The sequence below is a fragment of the Pongo abelii genome, chromosome 4 (assembly GCF_028885655.2).
Source record: "Pongo abelii isolate AG06213 chromosome 4, NHGRI_mPonAbe1-v2.0_pri, whole genome shotgun sequence".
Taxonomy (NCBI): Eukaryota; Metazoa; Chordata; class Mammalia; order Primates; family Hominidae; genus Pongo; species Pongo abelii.
In genome coordinates, this window is record NC_071989.2 from 163,627,546 (window position 1) to 163,641,471 (window position 13,926).

Sequence of the window (13,926 nt, forward strand, 5' to 3'; positions counted from 1 at the left end):
GTCGAGGCCCAGCCAGCACCGCGCGTTCCGTTCCCGCTGCCGCCGGGCTGGGAAGGGCGGGACCGCGCGTGCTGCGGGCGCCCTCAGTACCTAGCCCGCGGGAGGAGGTCCGCCCCAGCCCTGGCTAGGGTCTGGTGCTGCCTGAGCACAGCCCGGAGGTTAAGCATTCTCACTTCCCACAGAAAGGCACAAAATGAGAGGATTAGACTAGTGGGACCACCGCCCCACCCTACCAGTTTATTCTTTGGACCTGTTCAACCACTATCTCGTCCAACGTTTTTTGAACGCTATGTGCCAGGGCACTTTGCTAGTTGTGGAGGTGTTTTAAAGATATGCACAAGAGGCCGGGTGCGGTAGCTCATGCCTGTAATCCCAGCACTTTGGGAGGCCGAGGCAGGAGGATCATGAGGTCAGGAGTTAAAGACCGGCCTGGTCAACATAGTGAAACCTCGTCTCTACTAAAAATACAAAAATAAAATAAAATAAAATAAAATAATAAAATAAGCCGGGTGTGGTGGCAGGCGCCTGTAATCCCAGCTGCTCGGAAGGCTGAGGCAGGAGAATCGCTTGAACCCGGGAGGCGGAAGTTGCTGTGAGCGGAGATCGCGCCACTGCACTCCAGCCTGGCGACAGAGCGAGACTCCATCTCAAAAAAAAAAAAAAAAAGGTAAAATGCAACAATCCCTAGACAACTAATACTAGGGAGGCTGAGGCAGGAGAATCGCTTGAACCTGGGAGGCGGAAGTTGCAGTGAGCAGAGATCGCGCCACTGTAGTCCAGCCTGGGTGACATTGCGAGACTCCATCTCAAATAAAAACAAAACAAAGCAAAACAAAAAAAGATATGCACAAGAGGCCACTTAACAAAAATATTGTTGTACCTGAGCGAGTTAGAGAAAACGCCACACTTTGAGACGAATTAAGAGTCCATTTATTTAGCCGGCGGCCAAGAGATGGCTAATGCTCAAAGTTCTCTCCGCCCGAAGAAGGGGCTAGATTTTCTTTTATACTTGGTTTAGAAAGGGGAGGGGTGTCTAGTTAAAATAATTTTACAGAAATAAAGTAGGCAAAAAGTTAAAAGGATAAATGGTTACAGGAAAGTAAACAGTTCCAGGTGCAGGGGCTTTAAGACTATTACAAGGTGATAGACTGGGGGCTTTGGGCATTATCAATCAGACGAATTCCTGGGAATTGCGGATATTGCTCGCCACAGTATCTTATCAGTTAATTGCATTCTTGGATGTGCTGGGAGTCAGCTTGCACAAGTTAAGTCCTTGAGGAAGGGGCTGCCAGTGAAAGAGCCAAGATGGAGTCTGTCTGGCTCTCTTAGCTAAGGGAGAGTCAATTCAGGTGGAAACAAGGCTAGGTGATCAGAGGAAAAAGGGAGAGTCTAAAAACAGGGTTAGTAAAAACAAAGTTGGGCATTACAATATGGAGCCCAGGAGACAGGCTGGTGTGAGCTGTGATCGAGCCACTGCACTCAAGCCTGGGCAATAGAGTGAGACCCTGTCTCAAAAAAATAAAGCAAACAAAAATATGAAAGTACAAATCTGGAATTAAAAAGGGAAAGAACAGTTTTTGCAACTGGGTGGAAATTCTGGCTCTGGGTTCTGGGTACCCAAAGATGAAGGAGAAGCAAATGGAGTGACTCTTGATTTGCCTGATTGAGGGCCAGCTGTGTGAAGGAAACTGTATGTGGTAAATGGTGTGGAAGAAAGTTTCCTTTCAACTCAAAAATGCTAAAATGCTCAGATTCTGCACTACTCGTGTTTGCTTGTTTGCATTGGGTATCTGACACTCCTGTATATGTAGCAAACCAAAATCTGAACTGTTATTCTAATACAGAGGGGTCAAATACATATATTTGAAGGCGTCTAGGGGCACAAATTTGGAGGCACCTAGCCGTAGATTGATCACTGGTTTGCCAGTTGTTAGTTGAGAGACTTTAACCTATCCTAAATATGTTTCCTCATTTGAAGAAGGAAAATGATAATCCATGCCTTGTTGGATTGCTGTGAGGAATAAATGAGATTTAGTGAAATACCTGCCGGACATGAGGCAGTAAATGCCAGATGAATATAAACTCATTCTTGAAGGTCAACCAGATTAGTAGGGATTTGGACAGCATACATCATATTTGAACTATTTGCTCTTTAAAAGAGATTTTAGGCTAGGTTTGGTGGCTCATACCTCTAATTCCAGCACTTTGGGAGGCCGAGGAGGGCAGATTGCTTGAGCCCAGGAATTCGAGATCAGCCTGGGCAATTTGGGGAAACTCCTTCTCTATAAAAAATACAAAAATTAGCCGGGCGTGGTGATGTGCGCCTGTAGTCTCAGCTACTTGGGAGGCTGAGGTAAGAGGGTGGCTTGAGCCCGGGGTCGAGGCTGCGGTGAGACTAGGTCGTTGCTACCGCACTCCAGCCTGAGCGAGAGACCCTGTTTCAATAAAATGAAATAAAATAGCTTTCACACTATTTCAACTGATCTTTACAACAAGCTTGTGCCCTAAGGTTAGTCATTTCTGATAAGAAAACTGAGGACAACCGGATTAGGTGGCTTGTTCACGGATTCTCTTCCCCTACTCCTTTCTAGTTTGTGAGTTGGGGCTTCAGTTTTTCTGAATCCAGGCGAATTTTCGGAAGCCCACGTGCTTTCGGCCTTTATTAATTCATTCATTCCCAAGCCAAGTTCGCCTGACCACACCTCGAGCGCCGGCCCAGTGCTCGCCATCTTCGTGACAGCACCGCGGGTGTAAGTACTGCTTGTGGGAGAGCCCCGCAGGAAATCCAGAGTATTGCGCATGCGTGCTGTCCAGAAGGCTCTTGAACTCGGAGGCTTCCGTAGCGGGAGGGCGAAAGATGGCGGCGGCAGTACTGGGACAGTTGGGTAAGGATATCTTAGTGGTTAAGCGACAGAAAGGAGTCGAGTTGGAATCTGAGTTGACGGCTTGTGTTGATGTTGCAGGTGCGTTATGGATACATAACCTGAGGAGCCGGGGGAAGCTGGCCTGGGGGTAAGTCTCTCGCTTCGGAGTTTCGGCAGGGCCCAAGGCATCTTTAGTATTCTTCCAGTTGGTAACTGAGCGCCTCCGTGCCTAACTGTGTTTTAGGCTCTCGGGTTACTGAGGCGAATGAGACAGCCCGAGTCTCTGCTTTGTCACTCTATTTTTTCGCCACCTTATTGCATAAACTGTACAGGGATCAGGATTACCCATAACCCAAGGACGATTGTAAATGCGATTTCTGGTCTACTGTGATCTTTCTGGACAAGGTTAGACTATTACATCTCCATATGGAAGCGTCCAACTTTTCAAGTTACCTCTCTGGTTACTTGCTTACATGGGCAGGGACCGTGCTGTGGACAACTCTGGTTTACGTCGTACCTGACATTGTGTTGAGCGGTTTATATGCCTTAGCTCACTCTCATAACATTCTACGAGTAGGTACTGCTATACCCGTTTTTCAGACAAGGAAATTGAAGTCCCCAAACGTAAAATAACTTGCCTAAGGCCACTCAGGTGTAGGAAATTTTGAAGCTTTATACCAGAGCATTCTGTAGCCTTAGGACAAAAGCATTCATTAAAGGTTAGGGTAAGTAGTCGCTGTATTTCTCCCCAAAAATTAATTTTTAAAAAATCGGTATTTGAAAATTGATAATCCGATTGTAAATTTTCTGATCTGTCCATTTGTTAGCATTGATTTTGGTTTAGTTCATAGGCTTTGCAGACAGATGAGTTGTATATGAATCCATTTTTTAACTGTGATCTTGGAAAAGTTACTTATTCTTAATAAGCTTCAGTTATCACTTTTATGATATAAGCGTTATATTAGTACCTATGTCTTAGGTTTTTAAAAATTTTTAAATTTTTATTTATTTATTTTTTAGATGAAGTCTTGCTATGTTGCCCATGCTTGTCTCAAACTTAAGGGCTGAAACAATTCTCTTGCCTCAGCCTCCTGAGGTACTGGGATTACAGGCACATGCCATGCATGTAGCTCTAGTAGATTTTAAAAATGAAATTCAAACAAGATAATGCATATGACGTATTTAGTATGTTTATGGCATGTGATAATCCCACTCTGAATTCTAGTTGCCATTAATGTTTTTATTATTATAAATTATTACTGAGTTCCCAATTATATTTAACCTTTTTCTAAGTTCTTGGGTCCGAGGGGGATAAAGAGGTGGGCTAAAGAAGAAAATAGGACGCAGTAGCTCTTAGGATTTGTCTGTACTCTTCTTAGATAATCTTCTATCACTCTTCCGCCAACCATGCTGATTTACTTACTTTTTCTGAATATACTTTGCGCTTACTTGCTTCTTGGCTTTTCCTACTATGCCCTCACATCTTGTCTATAACAGCAGTGCTACCCATTATTCAAACCTCTGTTCAGATGTTTTCCCTTCAGGAAGTTTTCACTGGTCTCTCTAAAACGGAAAGAAATTAGTTTTTCCTTCCTTTTAGCATGTGTGCCTTCTATGATGACTTCATGTATATGTGTCTGTGCCCTTTACTAGCTTGTGTATCATGTGTATCTTGGAGAAGTAGGGACATTTATTTATTGTGGTAGCTCCAGCATAAGGTCTTACACAGGTAAATATTTTGATGTTGATTTGAATTGTCTTGCACCAACTTGTATTAAGAAGCTCTGAGCAAGAAACTTAAGCAGTTTGCCTTTAGTCTTTTCCTCTATGTCATGATACAAGAGTGTTGGATTTTGCTAGATAATCTCTAAGGCTATTTGCAATTCTGAAGTTATTACATAATTTTGTGAATCCTTATTTTGGATTTTCTAGTGGGGAAAATGACCATAAGAAAACTAAGTAGAAAGGTATAAATAATGTTCATGATAACCATGTAAAATTTTAGCATATAATCTGATTCAGTGATTAGAAACTTTTTTTCCTTTTTTTTTTGGAGACAGGGTCTCGCTGTGTGCCCAGGCTGAAGTGCAGTGCTGTGATCATAGCTCACTGCAGCCTCAAACTCCCGGGCTCCCACCTCAGCTTCCTAAGTAGCTAGAACTATAGGTGCATGCCACCACACCTGGCTAATTTTTTAGGGTCTTGCTATGTTGCTCAGGCTGGTCTCTAACTCCTGGGCTCAAGTAATCCTCCTGCCTTGGCCTGGAGGGGATTACAGGCATGAGCCGCCAGGAAACTTAATTGCATATAGGCCCCAGACTAGAAATAAATAAACTAAGGGAAGTTGTCTATGTAAAATGAGAGAGTGGGAGGGCCTGTGGTGGTCAGTAGAGTGTATTCCTCATCTAAAAACATTGAATTAGGTTTAAGAAAACTGCTGCTGACCAAATAAAACATTTCTGCAGGATATATATATATATATATATATACACACACACACATAATATACACATATATATACATATATACATATATACACATATATACATATGTACACACATATATACATATATATACACACATATATACATATATATATACACACATATATACATATATAGATATTAAAAAATTTTTTTTTTTAAAGACAGTGTTTTGCTGTGTCACCCAGGCTGGAGTGCGGTATCATTATCATAGCTCACTGCAGCCTCGATTCAAGCCATCTTCCCACCTCAGCCTCCCAAGTAGCTGGGATCACAGGCATGCACCACTACACCTGACTATTTTTTTTGAGTTTTAGTAGAGATGAAGTCCTGTTATATTGCCCAGCTGGTCTGAAACTCCTGGGCTTAAGTAATCTCCCACCTCAGTCTCCCAAAGTGCTGGGATTACTCTGTAGGCTATATTTGTTAGCTGACAGTTTTCAGTTTTTGAATTCCAAGTCTCCTATTTTACTGATGCATACATTTGAGAAGTTTTGTGACTTACTGAAGGTTACACAGTTAAATGTCAAAGTGAGGATCTAAACAAAATATTTTCTGGGACTATAGGTGCACGCCGCCACACCTGGCTAAGTTTTGTATTTTTAGTAGAGATGGGGTTTCACCATGTTGGCCAAGCTGGTCTCAAACTCCCAGGCTCAAACGATCTGCCCGCTTTGGCCTCCCAAAGTGCTGGGATTACAGGCGTGAGCCACCACGCCCAGCCAAAAAAATTTTTTTTTAAGAGACAGAGTCTCACTGTGTTGTACAGGCTGGTCTCGAACTCTTGGGCTCAAGTGATCTTCCCACCTCAGGCTCCTGAGTCTCTGGGATTACAGACATGAGCCACCAAGCCTGTCTGTATGTACCACCCTTTAGATGAGGGCATATCCTCTTAAGCTTTCCTCAGTTTCCAACCATGTGTAAAATTGTGGCATATTTATTTACACTCAGTCCTCTTACCTTACCTGTCTCTGTGTTCTTTCATTGATTCTACAAATATGTATTTAGTGCCTGCTCTGAGCTGGGAACTATTCTAGCACTGAGGATTTTGCAGGGAACAGGAACAGACAATAATCCCTTGCCATTATGGAGTGTACAATATAGTAAGGGGGGCAAATAAGCAAAATAAGTAAAATACAGAGTATATTAGATAGTGACATCTGCTTACGAGAAAATAAAAGCAGAGATTGGGAATAAGAAGTATGTGTGTTTGAGAGAGGAACTTGTAGTTTTAGATAGGGAAGGCCTCACTAAAAGATAATATTTGAGTAAAGATTTGAAGGAAATGAGGAAGCATGCTGTGCTAACATCTGAGCAAACAGCATTCTGTACAGATAGAGTAGTAAGTGCAGCAGCTCCAAGGAACCGTATCTGGTGTCAGGAACAATGACAAAAAGGAGAGGGATAGTGATAGGAGATGAGGTCAGAGAGGAAGGGGGAGTCATAAATCATATAGAGCCTTATTATTTTTTGTAAATACTTTGGTTTTTATTCTGAGCAAGATGGGAAACTATTGTAAGGTTTTGAGCATGGAGTAATATGATCTGACTTATGTTTATGAGTGGTTCTTTCTGGCTGCTGTGTTGAGAATAGACTGGGATGGGGATGGGGAGCAAGGATGGAAGCAGAGACCATTGGATATTTCAGGTATGAGATCATGGTGGCTTGGATTAGGGTGGCTGTGAAGATAAGTGAATGGTTGGATTCTGGCAGTATGTTAACCACTGCTGACAGATCTTGTTGATGCTTTGGATGTGAGGTGTGAGAAAGAAGGGTGACACCAAAGTTTATGACCTGAGCAACTGGAAGGGTAGAGTTAACCATTTACTGAGCTAGGAAGACTTCCAGAGGAGCAGGTTTGGGGAGAATATTAGTAGCTGTTTTGGATTTGTTAAACCTGAGCTGTTGTAAGCATCCAAGTAGAGATATGAGTAGGCAATTGGGTATATGAGTTTATAGAGTTCAGGGAATAGATGTAAATTTGGGAGTCATCAATGCATGGATAATGTTTAAAGCCGCAAAGCTGGTTGACTTCACCAAGGGAGTGAGTGTAGATAAAAAGAGTCCGAGGATTGATTCCTGCCTAAGGCAGCCAACATTATTACAGACCAGGGAGGGAGACAAGGAAACAACAAAGGAGACTGGGGGGGAGTGGCCAGAGAGGGGAGAAGAAAAACCCCAAGTGTCCTGGAACCCAATTAAAGAAAGTGTCTCAAGAAGAGCGAGTGACCAGAGATACTTAGGTCACTCTCAGATGAGGACTGATAATTAGAATTAGAATTAGAATTTGTCTGTGTTTTCTGTTTTAAGGTTGCTTCATTTTGTTTTAATTGAGTGTTATTCCAGCAATTGGCCAGGAGAGGGCACATAGGAACTTTTGATTTAATATTCTGTACTTCTAAATTAAGTACCTCATTTGGAATAATACTTTAATTTAATTTGATTATAGTAGTTTGGTCTTTGCTTGATAATTCAGTTTATGAATTATTTGAGTCCTGAAAGTATTATAAGAGTTCAGAAAGCTTTGATATTATTAATTCATAGTATGTTTAATTTATGAAGCAACATATTTAATTCACCAAATATGTATTGAAGATTTGAAGAGCGCAAGGTACTGTGCTAGGCGGGTACAGCAGGTATGGGCCTGACTCAAGAAATCTTTCAGATTGGTTTGTAGCAAAGCGGTTCATGTTTCGTCATGCTGTTGGTGATGAGATTAGAGATAGAATTAAGGTTAGGAGAGGCCTTATAGATGATGTAGTCTAATTCCTCTTTTCACAGACAAAGAAACCAAGGTCCAAAGAGGTGACAAACATAGTGTACCCTACTCACTAACTACAACTACATAGAACCATAAACGTTTATGATTATAAACTTGAGAAGAAACTTTGAAATTGTGTATTTAAAGCTTACAGTTCACAGGACTTGTTTGGGGAGTGGGGACAGGAGAGATTAACTGTTCAAAGGGCCTAAGTTTGTTTTATTTTTTATACCCTTAAAATAAAGAAACACGGGCGTGGTGACCCACACCTGTAATCCTAGCACTTTGGGAGGCCGAGATGGGTGGATCACCTGAGGTCAGGAGTTCAAGACCAGCCTGGCCAACATGGTGAAACTGCGTCTCTACTAAAAATACAAAAATTAGCCAGGTGTGTGGTGTGGTGGTGCATCCCTGTAATCCCAGCTACTTGGGAGGCTGAGGCAGGAGAATCGTTTGAACCCAGGAGGTGGAAGTTGCAGTGAGCTGAGATCGCACCATTGCACTCCAACCTGGGTGACAAGAGTGAAACTCTGTCTCAAAATAAAATAAACAAAACAGAGGCAAGGTCTTGCTATGTTGCCCAGGCTGGTCTTGAACTCCTGGCCTCAAACAGTCCTCCTATTGTGGCCTCCCAAAGTGCTGGTATTGCAGGCGTGAGCCACCATACTTGGCCAAAGGGCCTAATTTAAAAATAACACTAGCCATCCGTGTTTATCATGGGCTAGACATTGTAGGATGCACTATATTAATTATTAATCCATCAACAGTATTAAGTAAGTATTATTTTCCTCATTCTACAAGTAATAATATCTAAAATTTATTGAGCCCTTTTAAGTGTCAGGTTAAGTATTTTACTTGCATTTGAGCTTCTTAAGAAGGCTATGAGGTAATTATTATTAGTCTATTTACTGATGGGAAAACTGAGACCCAGAAAGTTATATGACTTCCCCAAGGCTATCCACCTAGTAAATTAGAGTTAAGATTTAGACCCAGGTCTGCTTAACTCTGTAGCCTCAGCTGTTACCACCCGGCTTATATTTCATTAGCAAAATAGGCCTTCATACATCATGTATCCTAATTTTGTGCTTTTCAGTTAAGACATTGGAACCTAAATGTGGATGGCAAAGGTATAGATTTTGTTAGGTATTTTGATGGCACTAATCTTGATATTAGGATAGGAGATAGTGAACTTGGGGTAAAAATGATACACTAGAAGAATAGATTTGTTTGAGTCTTTGGTCTAAATGGCTTGAAGACTAAAAACAAAGGTTTTGTTTGCCAGGTAAATCATCCAAGTTGCAAATTTTTATGAGAATATGCCAATATACAGCCACTTTGAGTATATTAAGTCTGAGTTAAATGTTTTTTCAGTATCCACGTACCAGACATTGTTCTTGGTGCTAGAATACAAAGAAAGTCGGACTTGCCCTTTAAATGCTCAACATCTGTACACTTAGTACAATAACTCATTCTATTATAGCCACTTATGATAGTACAGTGGTCCAAGTCATTGCTGTATGGCTAGTAAGAACAAAGTATTAAGACAACGCGAGAATCATGATCAGAGAAGGGATTAGGTGATGTTTGACGTTGAGGTGACATTTGAGCTAGAACTTAAAACAGGATAAGCATTTCATTCAGGAGATAATAAGACGAGAAAACAATTTGAGTAAAGGCTTGTTCAGGGAACAATGGACATCTGTGTGGCTAGTCTATAAGGGCAGATTGGGTCTAGATTATGAAAGGCCTTCTATGTCTTGCTAAAGAGTTTGGACTTCGTATTGTGGGCAGTAGGGAAATACCAAAGTTTGCTGTGTTAATTTTTTTTTGGATATGCCCAGACATATACAAAAGTAGACAGTTTGATGAACCTCCATGTATCCGTCACCCAACTTCAACACTTACTACTTATGGCCAATCTTATTTATAACCTGTACTCTCCCTCATCATATTTTGAAACACTCCCCCCCCACTGTATCATTTTCATAAATATTTTATTATTATCTCATTAAAAAGCATTAAATATCCATTTGATATTTAAACTTCCAATGGCTTCATAACTGTCATACTTTTTAAATTAGAATAGTTCACACATTGAAACTAATTGGTATTTCTGTTAAATCTCTTACTCTGTAGGTTTTTTATTCAACCCTCTCTTTTTTTTTTCTCTTGTAATTTATTTGTTGGAGACAATTGGTTGTTTTGTAGCGTTTTCTATACCTTGGATTTTACCGAGTGCATCCCCATGATATTACATAACATGTTGTCTTTTCTCTGTGTTTCCTATTGTGAATCTAGGGGCTTGAGCCCCCAGTTTCATTTTGGGCAGGAAAGACTACTTTGTGGATGGTGGGTGGTGTGTTCTTCCATAAGGAGGCACATAACACCTCCTTTATCCATTAGTTTATTAAGGATTACAGGATGATGCTATTATAATTTGCTGGTCCTTCATTACTAACTTTATACAAGTCAAACTTTTCCTCATCTACTACTTGGAAACTTAATGGTACAGTTCGTATAGGAAAGACAGGATAAGTCTTGTCTTTTTCTTCATTCTTTCTCTTCATTCACCAGTTTTCAAAATAACAAGATGGCTCACTAGCGTCTTCTAATGGTAACTAATTTGTATTTTTCCTGGTTTTATTATGAACTTGTGGCTTTAAACATATTTGATGTGTTTCAACCCACTACAGTTATTGTCCTCATTAATGCTTGGCTTGTCCCATCTTTGGCTTGTTGGGCATCCACACGTTGGCTCCTGAGTGCCTTTGACATGACCTTGCTAATCTTTGATGGCTTCTTTGCTTTCTGATATGACAAGATGTTCTAGGCTCATTTTGTATGTTATCTGCTTGAGATCAGCAATCAGCCATTTCTCTCAGAAGTTTTGGTTCTCTTCAATAGGAAATGGTATTTCAAGACCGAAATCTGGGAAGTAGGGGCGCTAATTGCTACTAGATTGTTCATTGCTTCTACACCTCTTCAGTGGAGAGATCTAGTACTTACTGGATTTTGGCTGAACCTCTTCTGCTTATTTCCATACCAAGAATCCCAGTAGTCAGTGACACTGAAAAAAAAGGATAGCATTAGAATGTTACATAACTATTCATTTGCTTATTTCAACAGACGTTTTTAAGCTGAAGGATGACATGAGTAGCTCTGAATTATAGAAGGGTAGCTCATTTGGTACTCAAGCAGAGAAAGATGGATTGGAACTGGGCAAGTTGATGGAAGAGAAGTCAATCTAGAGGCTATTGCTATATAGGATGGTGGCAGTTAGAATGGAGAAGAGGTAAAGCATTTGAGAACGATTTCAGGGGAATCTTTATTTTATCTGTAAGATTTGGTGACTAGCTCTGGCAGGATGAAAATCATTGGGAAGTTGAAGATAAACTCTAGAACACCATTCAAGAGTGATTTTATTTAGTGATATAGGGGAGTAGCAGATGCTGGGGAAGATGGGAGAGGGAGAATGACTAGTTGTATATTATTAAAGCAGTTGAAGTGTGGGTGAAGACGTCAAGGAATAGTGAATTTGGGATCTTCATCATCAAGTCTCAGCCCATTAGTTTAGCATTCAAAGACAACCACTCTAGCCTCAATGACCTTTCCAACACTTAACAAATTCTCTGACTCAGTCAGACCTCCCCTTATTTCTCAACTCTGTACCTCTGCATAGATGATATATGTTGTTGCCCCATTCCTCTGATAATTAGTGTATTAGTCCATTTCACACTGCTATAAAGATACTACCTGAGACTGGGTAACTCATAAACAAACGAGGTTTGATTGACTCACAGTTCTGCGTGGCTGGGGATGCCTCAGGAGACTTAGAATCATAGGGGAAGGTGAAGGGGAAGCAGGCAACTTTTTCACAAGGCAGCAGGAGAGAGAGACAGTGCAGGGAAACTGCCACTTTTAAACCATCAGATCTCATGAGAACTCCCTCACTATCACGAGAACAGCATGGGGGAAACTGCCGCAGCGATCTAATCCCCTCCCACCAGGTCCCTCCCTCAACATGTATGGATTACAATTGAAGATGAAGTTTGGGTCGGACACAGAGCCGAGCCATATCAATTAGGATGTTCAAGATTCACCTGAAGTCACCTCTGAAATCCTCTGCTGTTTCCCATATTTTAGTTATGTGGTTTTATATTGTCTTCTAATTGTTCTGTGTATTTGTCTTAGTTACTCAACAAAGTTGGGCAATCTTACAGGTCAGATCAGAGAGCTCATTATGTCTTCTCTAAATCTTTCTTAGGAGTGGGTGACTTAGAGAAGACAGTGTTATTGGCCAGTCAGGGCAAGAAATCTTGGGTTAATATCTATTAACGGTTTGACTTATGTGCGTTTACTTTCTCTCCCGTTAGCCTCTAATAAACTGTCTCTTTGTTGTGTTTAAAAGTAGTCTCTATTTTAATGAATACCTCTAGAATATTTCCAGTTGTGATCCTTAAATTGTTTTCATCAAAATGGAGCTGAAGTGGTTCAAAAGATATGTAAACTCTACAAAAAGGTCTCTTGTTTTATAGGCTTCTTTCATTTCACAGTGTTTTACCTCAATCATATGTCCACACAAGTGCTTCTCTTGACATTTCTCGAAAATGGGAGAAGAAGAATAAAATTGTTTATCCTCCACAACTGCCTGGAGAACCTCGGAGACCAGCAGTAAGTTCGTGGGTAGAACTAATCTCTTAATTCTGGTAGTGCTCTTACTCTTAAGTGATTAGTAATGATTTATTGTTCTGTGTTAAAAAAATTATGTAACCATTTGCTCTAATTGACACAGAAGATGTACTAGATTTATCTCTTCAGTAGTTGAAAAAGATTGTTATTCTTTACTTATTTGTTCGTCTTTACTTAACCTCATGGATAGGAACCTTAACTCTAAAACTAAGCTAATAGTTTAAGACATACTGATTTTTGACTCTGAGAGGCTTGCTGATGAGCTCTTAATGATGGAGCATGTGGAGTTGGCAAGAATGACTTAAACTATTGGCCAATGTTTAAATTATGTATATGATTTTCCAGTGTTATATGTTTGAATATAGACACACTGTTTGTTTGTTTGTTTGTTTTGCAATTTGAACCTAAAGTTTGAACTTAATCATTGGGTTCCTACTGAAGATTATCTTATCGTTATCTGCACAGAATAAACAAATAACTTTTCAACTTTCATATTTTGTCATGACATCACAACTTGAAAGATTTGTCAGTCTAGGCTATTAAGTATTGACTCCCTTTTGTTTATTTTATTTTATTATTATTATTATTTTTGCAACAGAGTCTTGCTCTGTCGCCTAGCTGGAGTGCAATGGCATGATCTTGACACACTGCGACCTTCGCCTCCTGGGTTCAAGGGATTCTTCTGCCTCAGCCTCCAGAGTAGCTGGGATTACAGGTGCCCGCCACGATGCCTGGCTAATTTTTGTATTTTTAGTAGAGTTGGGGTTTCACCATGTTGGCCAGGCTGGTCTCCATTTTGTAATTAACCAAAATTTACTAAATGAAATGTTACACAATTGCACAAATATCATAAATAAAAATTTTCCTGTAACTAATGAACTTTTTTTGCTTCTTACCTGAGGTCTTTGAAATCAGGTATTTTTTTTTTTTTTTTTTTTTTTTTTTGAGATGGAGTCTCGCTCTGTCGCCCAGGCTGAAGTGGAGTGGCGCGATCTCAGCTTACTGCAAGCTCCGCCTCCCGGGTTCACGCCATTCTCCTGTCTCAGCCTCCCGAGTAGCTGGGACTATAGGCGCCTGCCACTGCGCCCGGCTAATTTTTTGTATTTTTAGTAGAGATGGGGTTTCACCG

The 13,926-nt window shown here is 40.7% G+C and overlaps 1 protein-coding gene across 3 annotated transcripts in view; it reads left to right on the forward strand.

The window, feature by feature from the left end:
• The first annotated feature begins 2,818 nt into the window (after positions 1–2,818).
• MRPL22 (mitochondrial ribosomal protein L22) overlaps positions 2,819–13,926 on the forward strand; it is a 28,428-nt gene continuing 17,320 nt past the window's right edge. Inside the window, exons 1-3 of one of the 3 annotated variants that reach the window (XM_009241217.3) lie at positions 2,819–2,885; positions 2,964–3,012; positions 12,662–12,779. In XM_009241217.3, coding sequence (XP_009239492.1) covers positions 2,858–2,885; positions 2,964–3,012; positions 12,662–12,779 — 195 coding nt within the window. In that variant the 5' untranslated portion in view covers positions 2,819–2,857. 3 annotated transcript variants of the gene reach the window in all.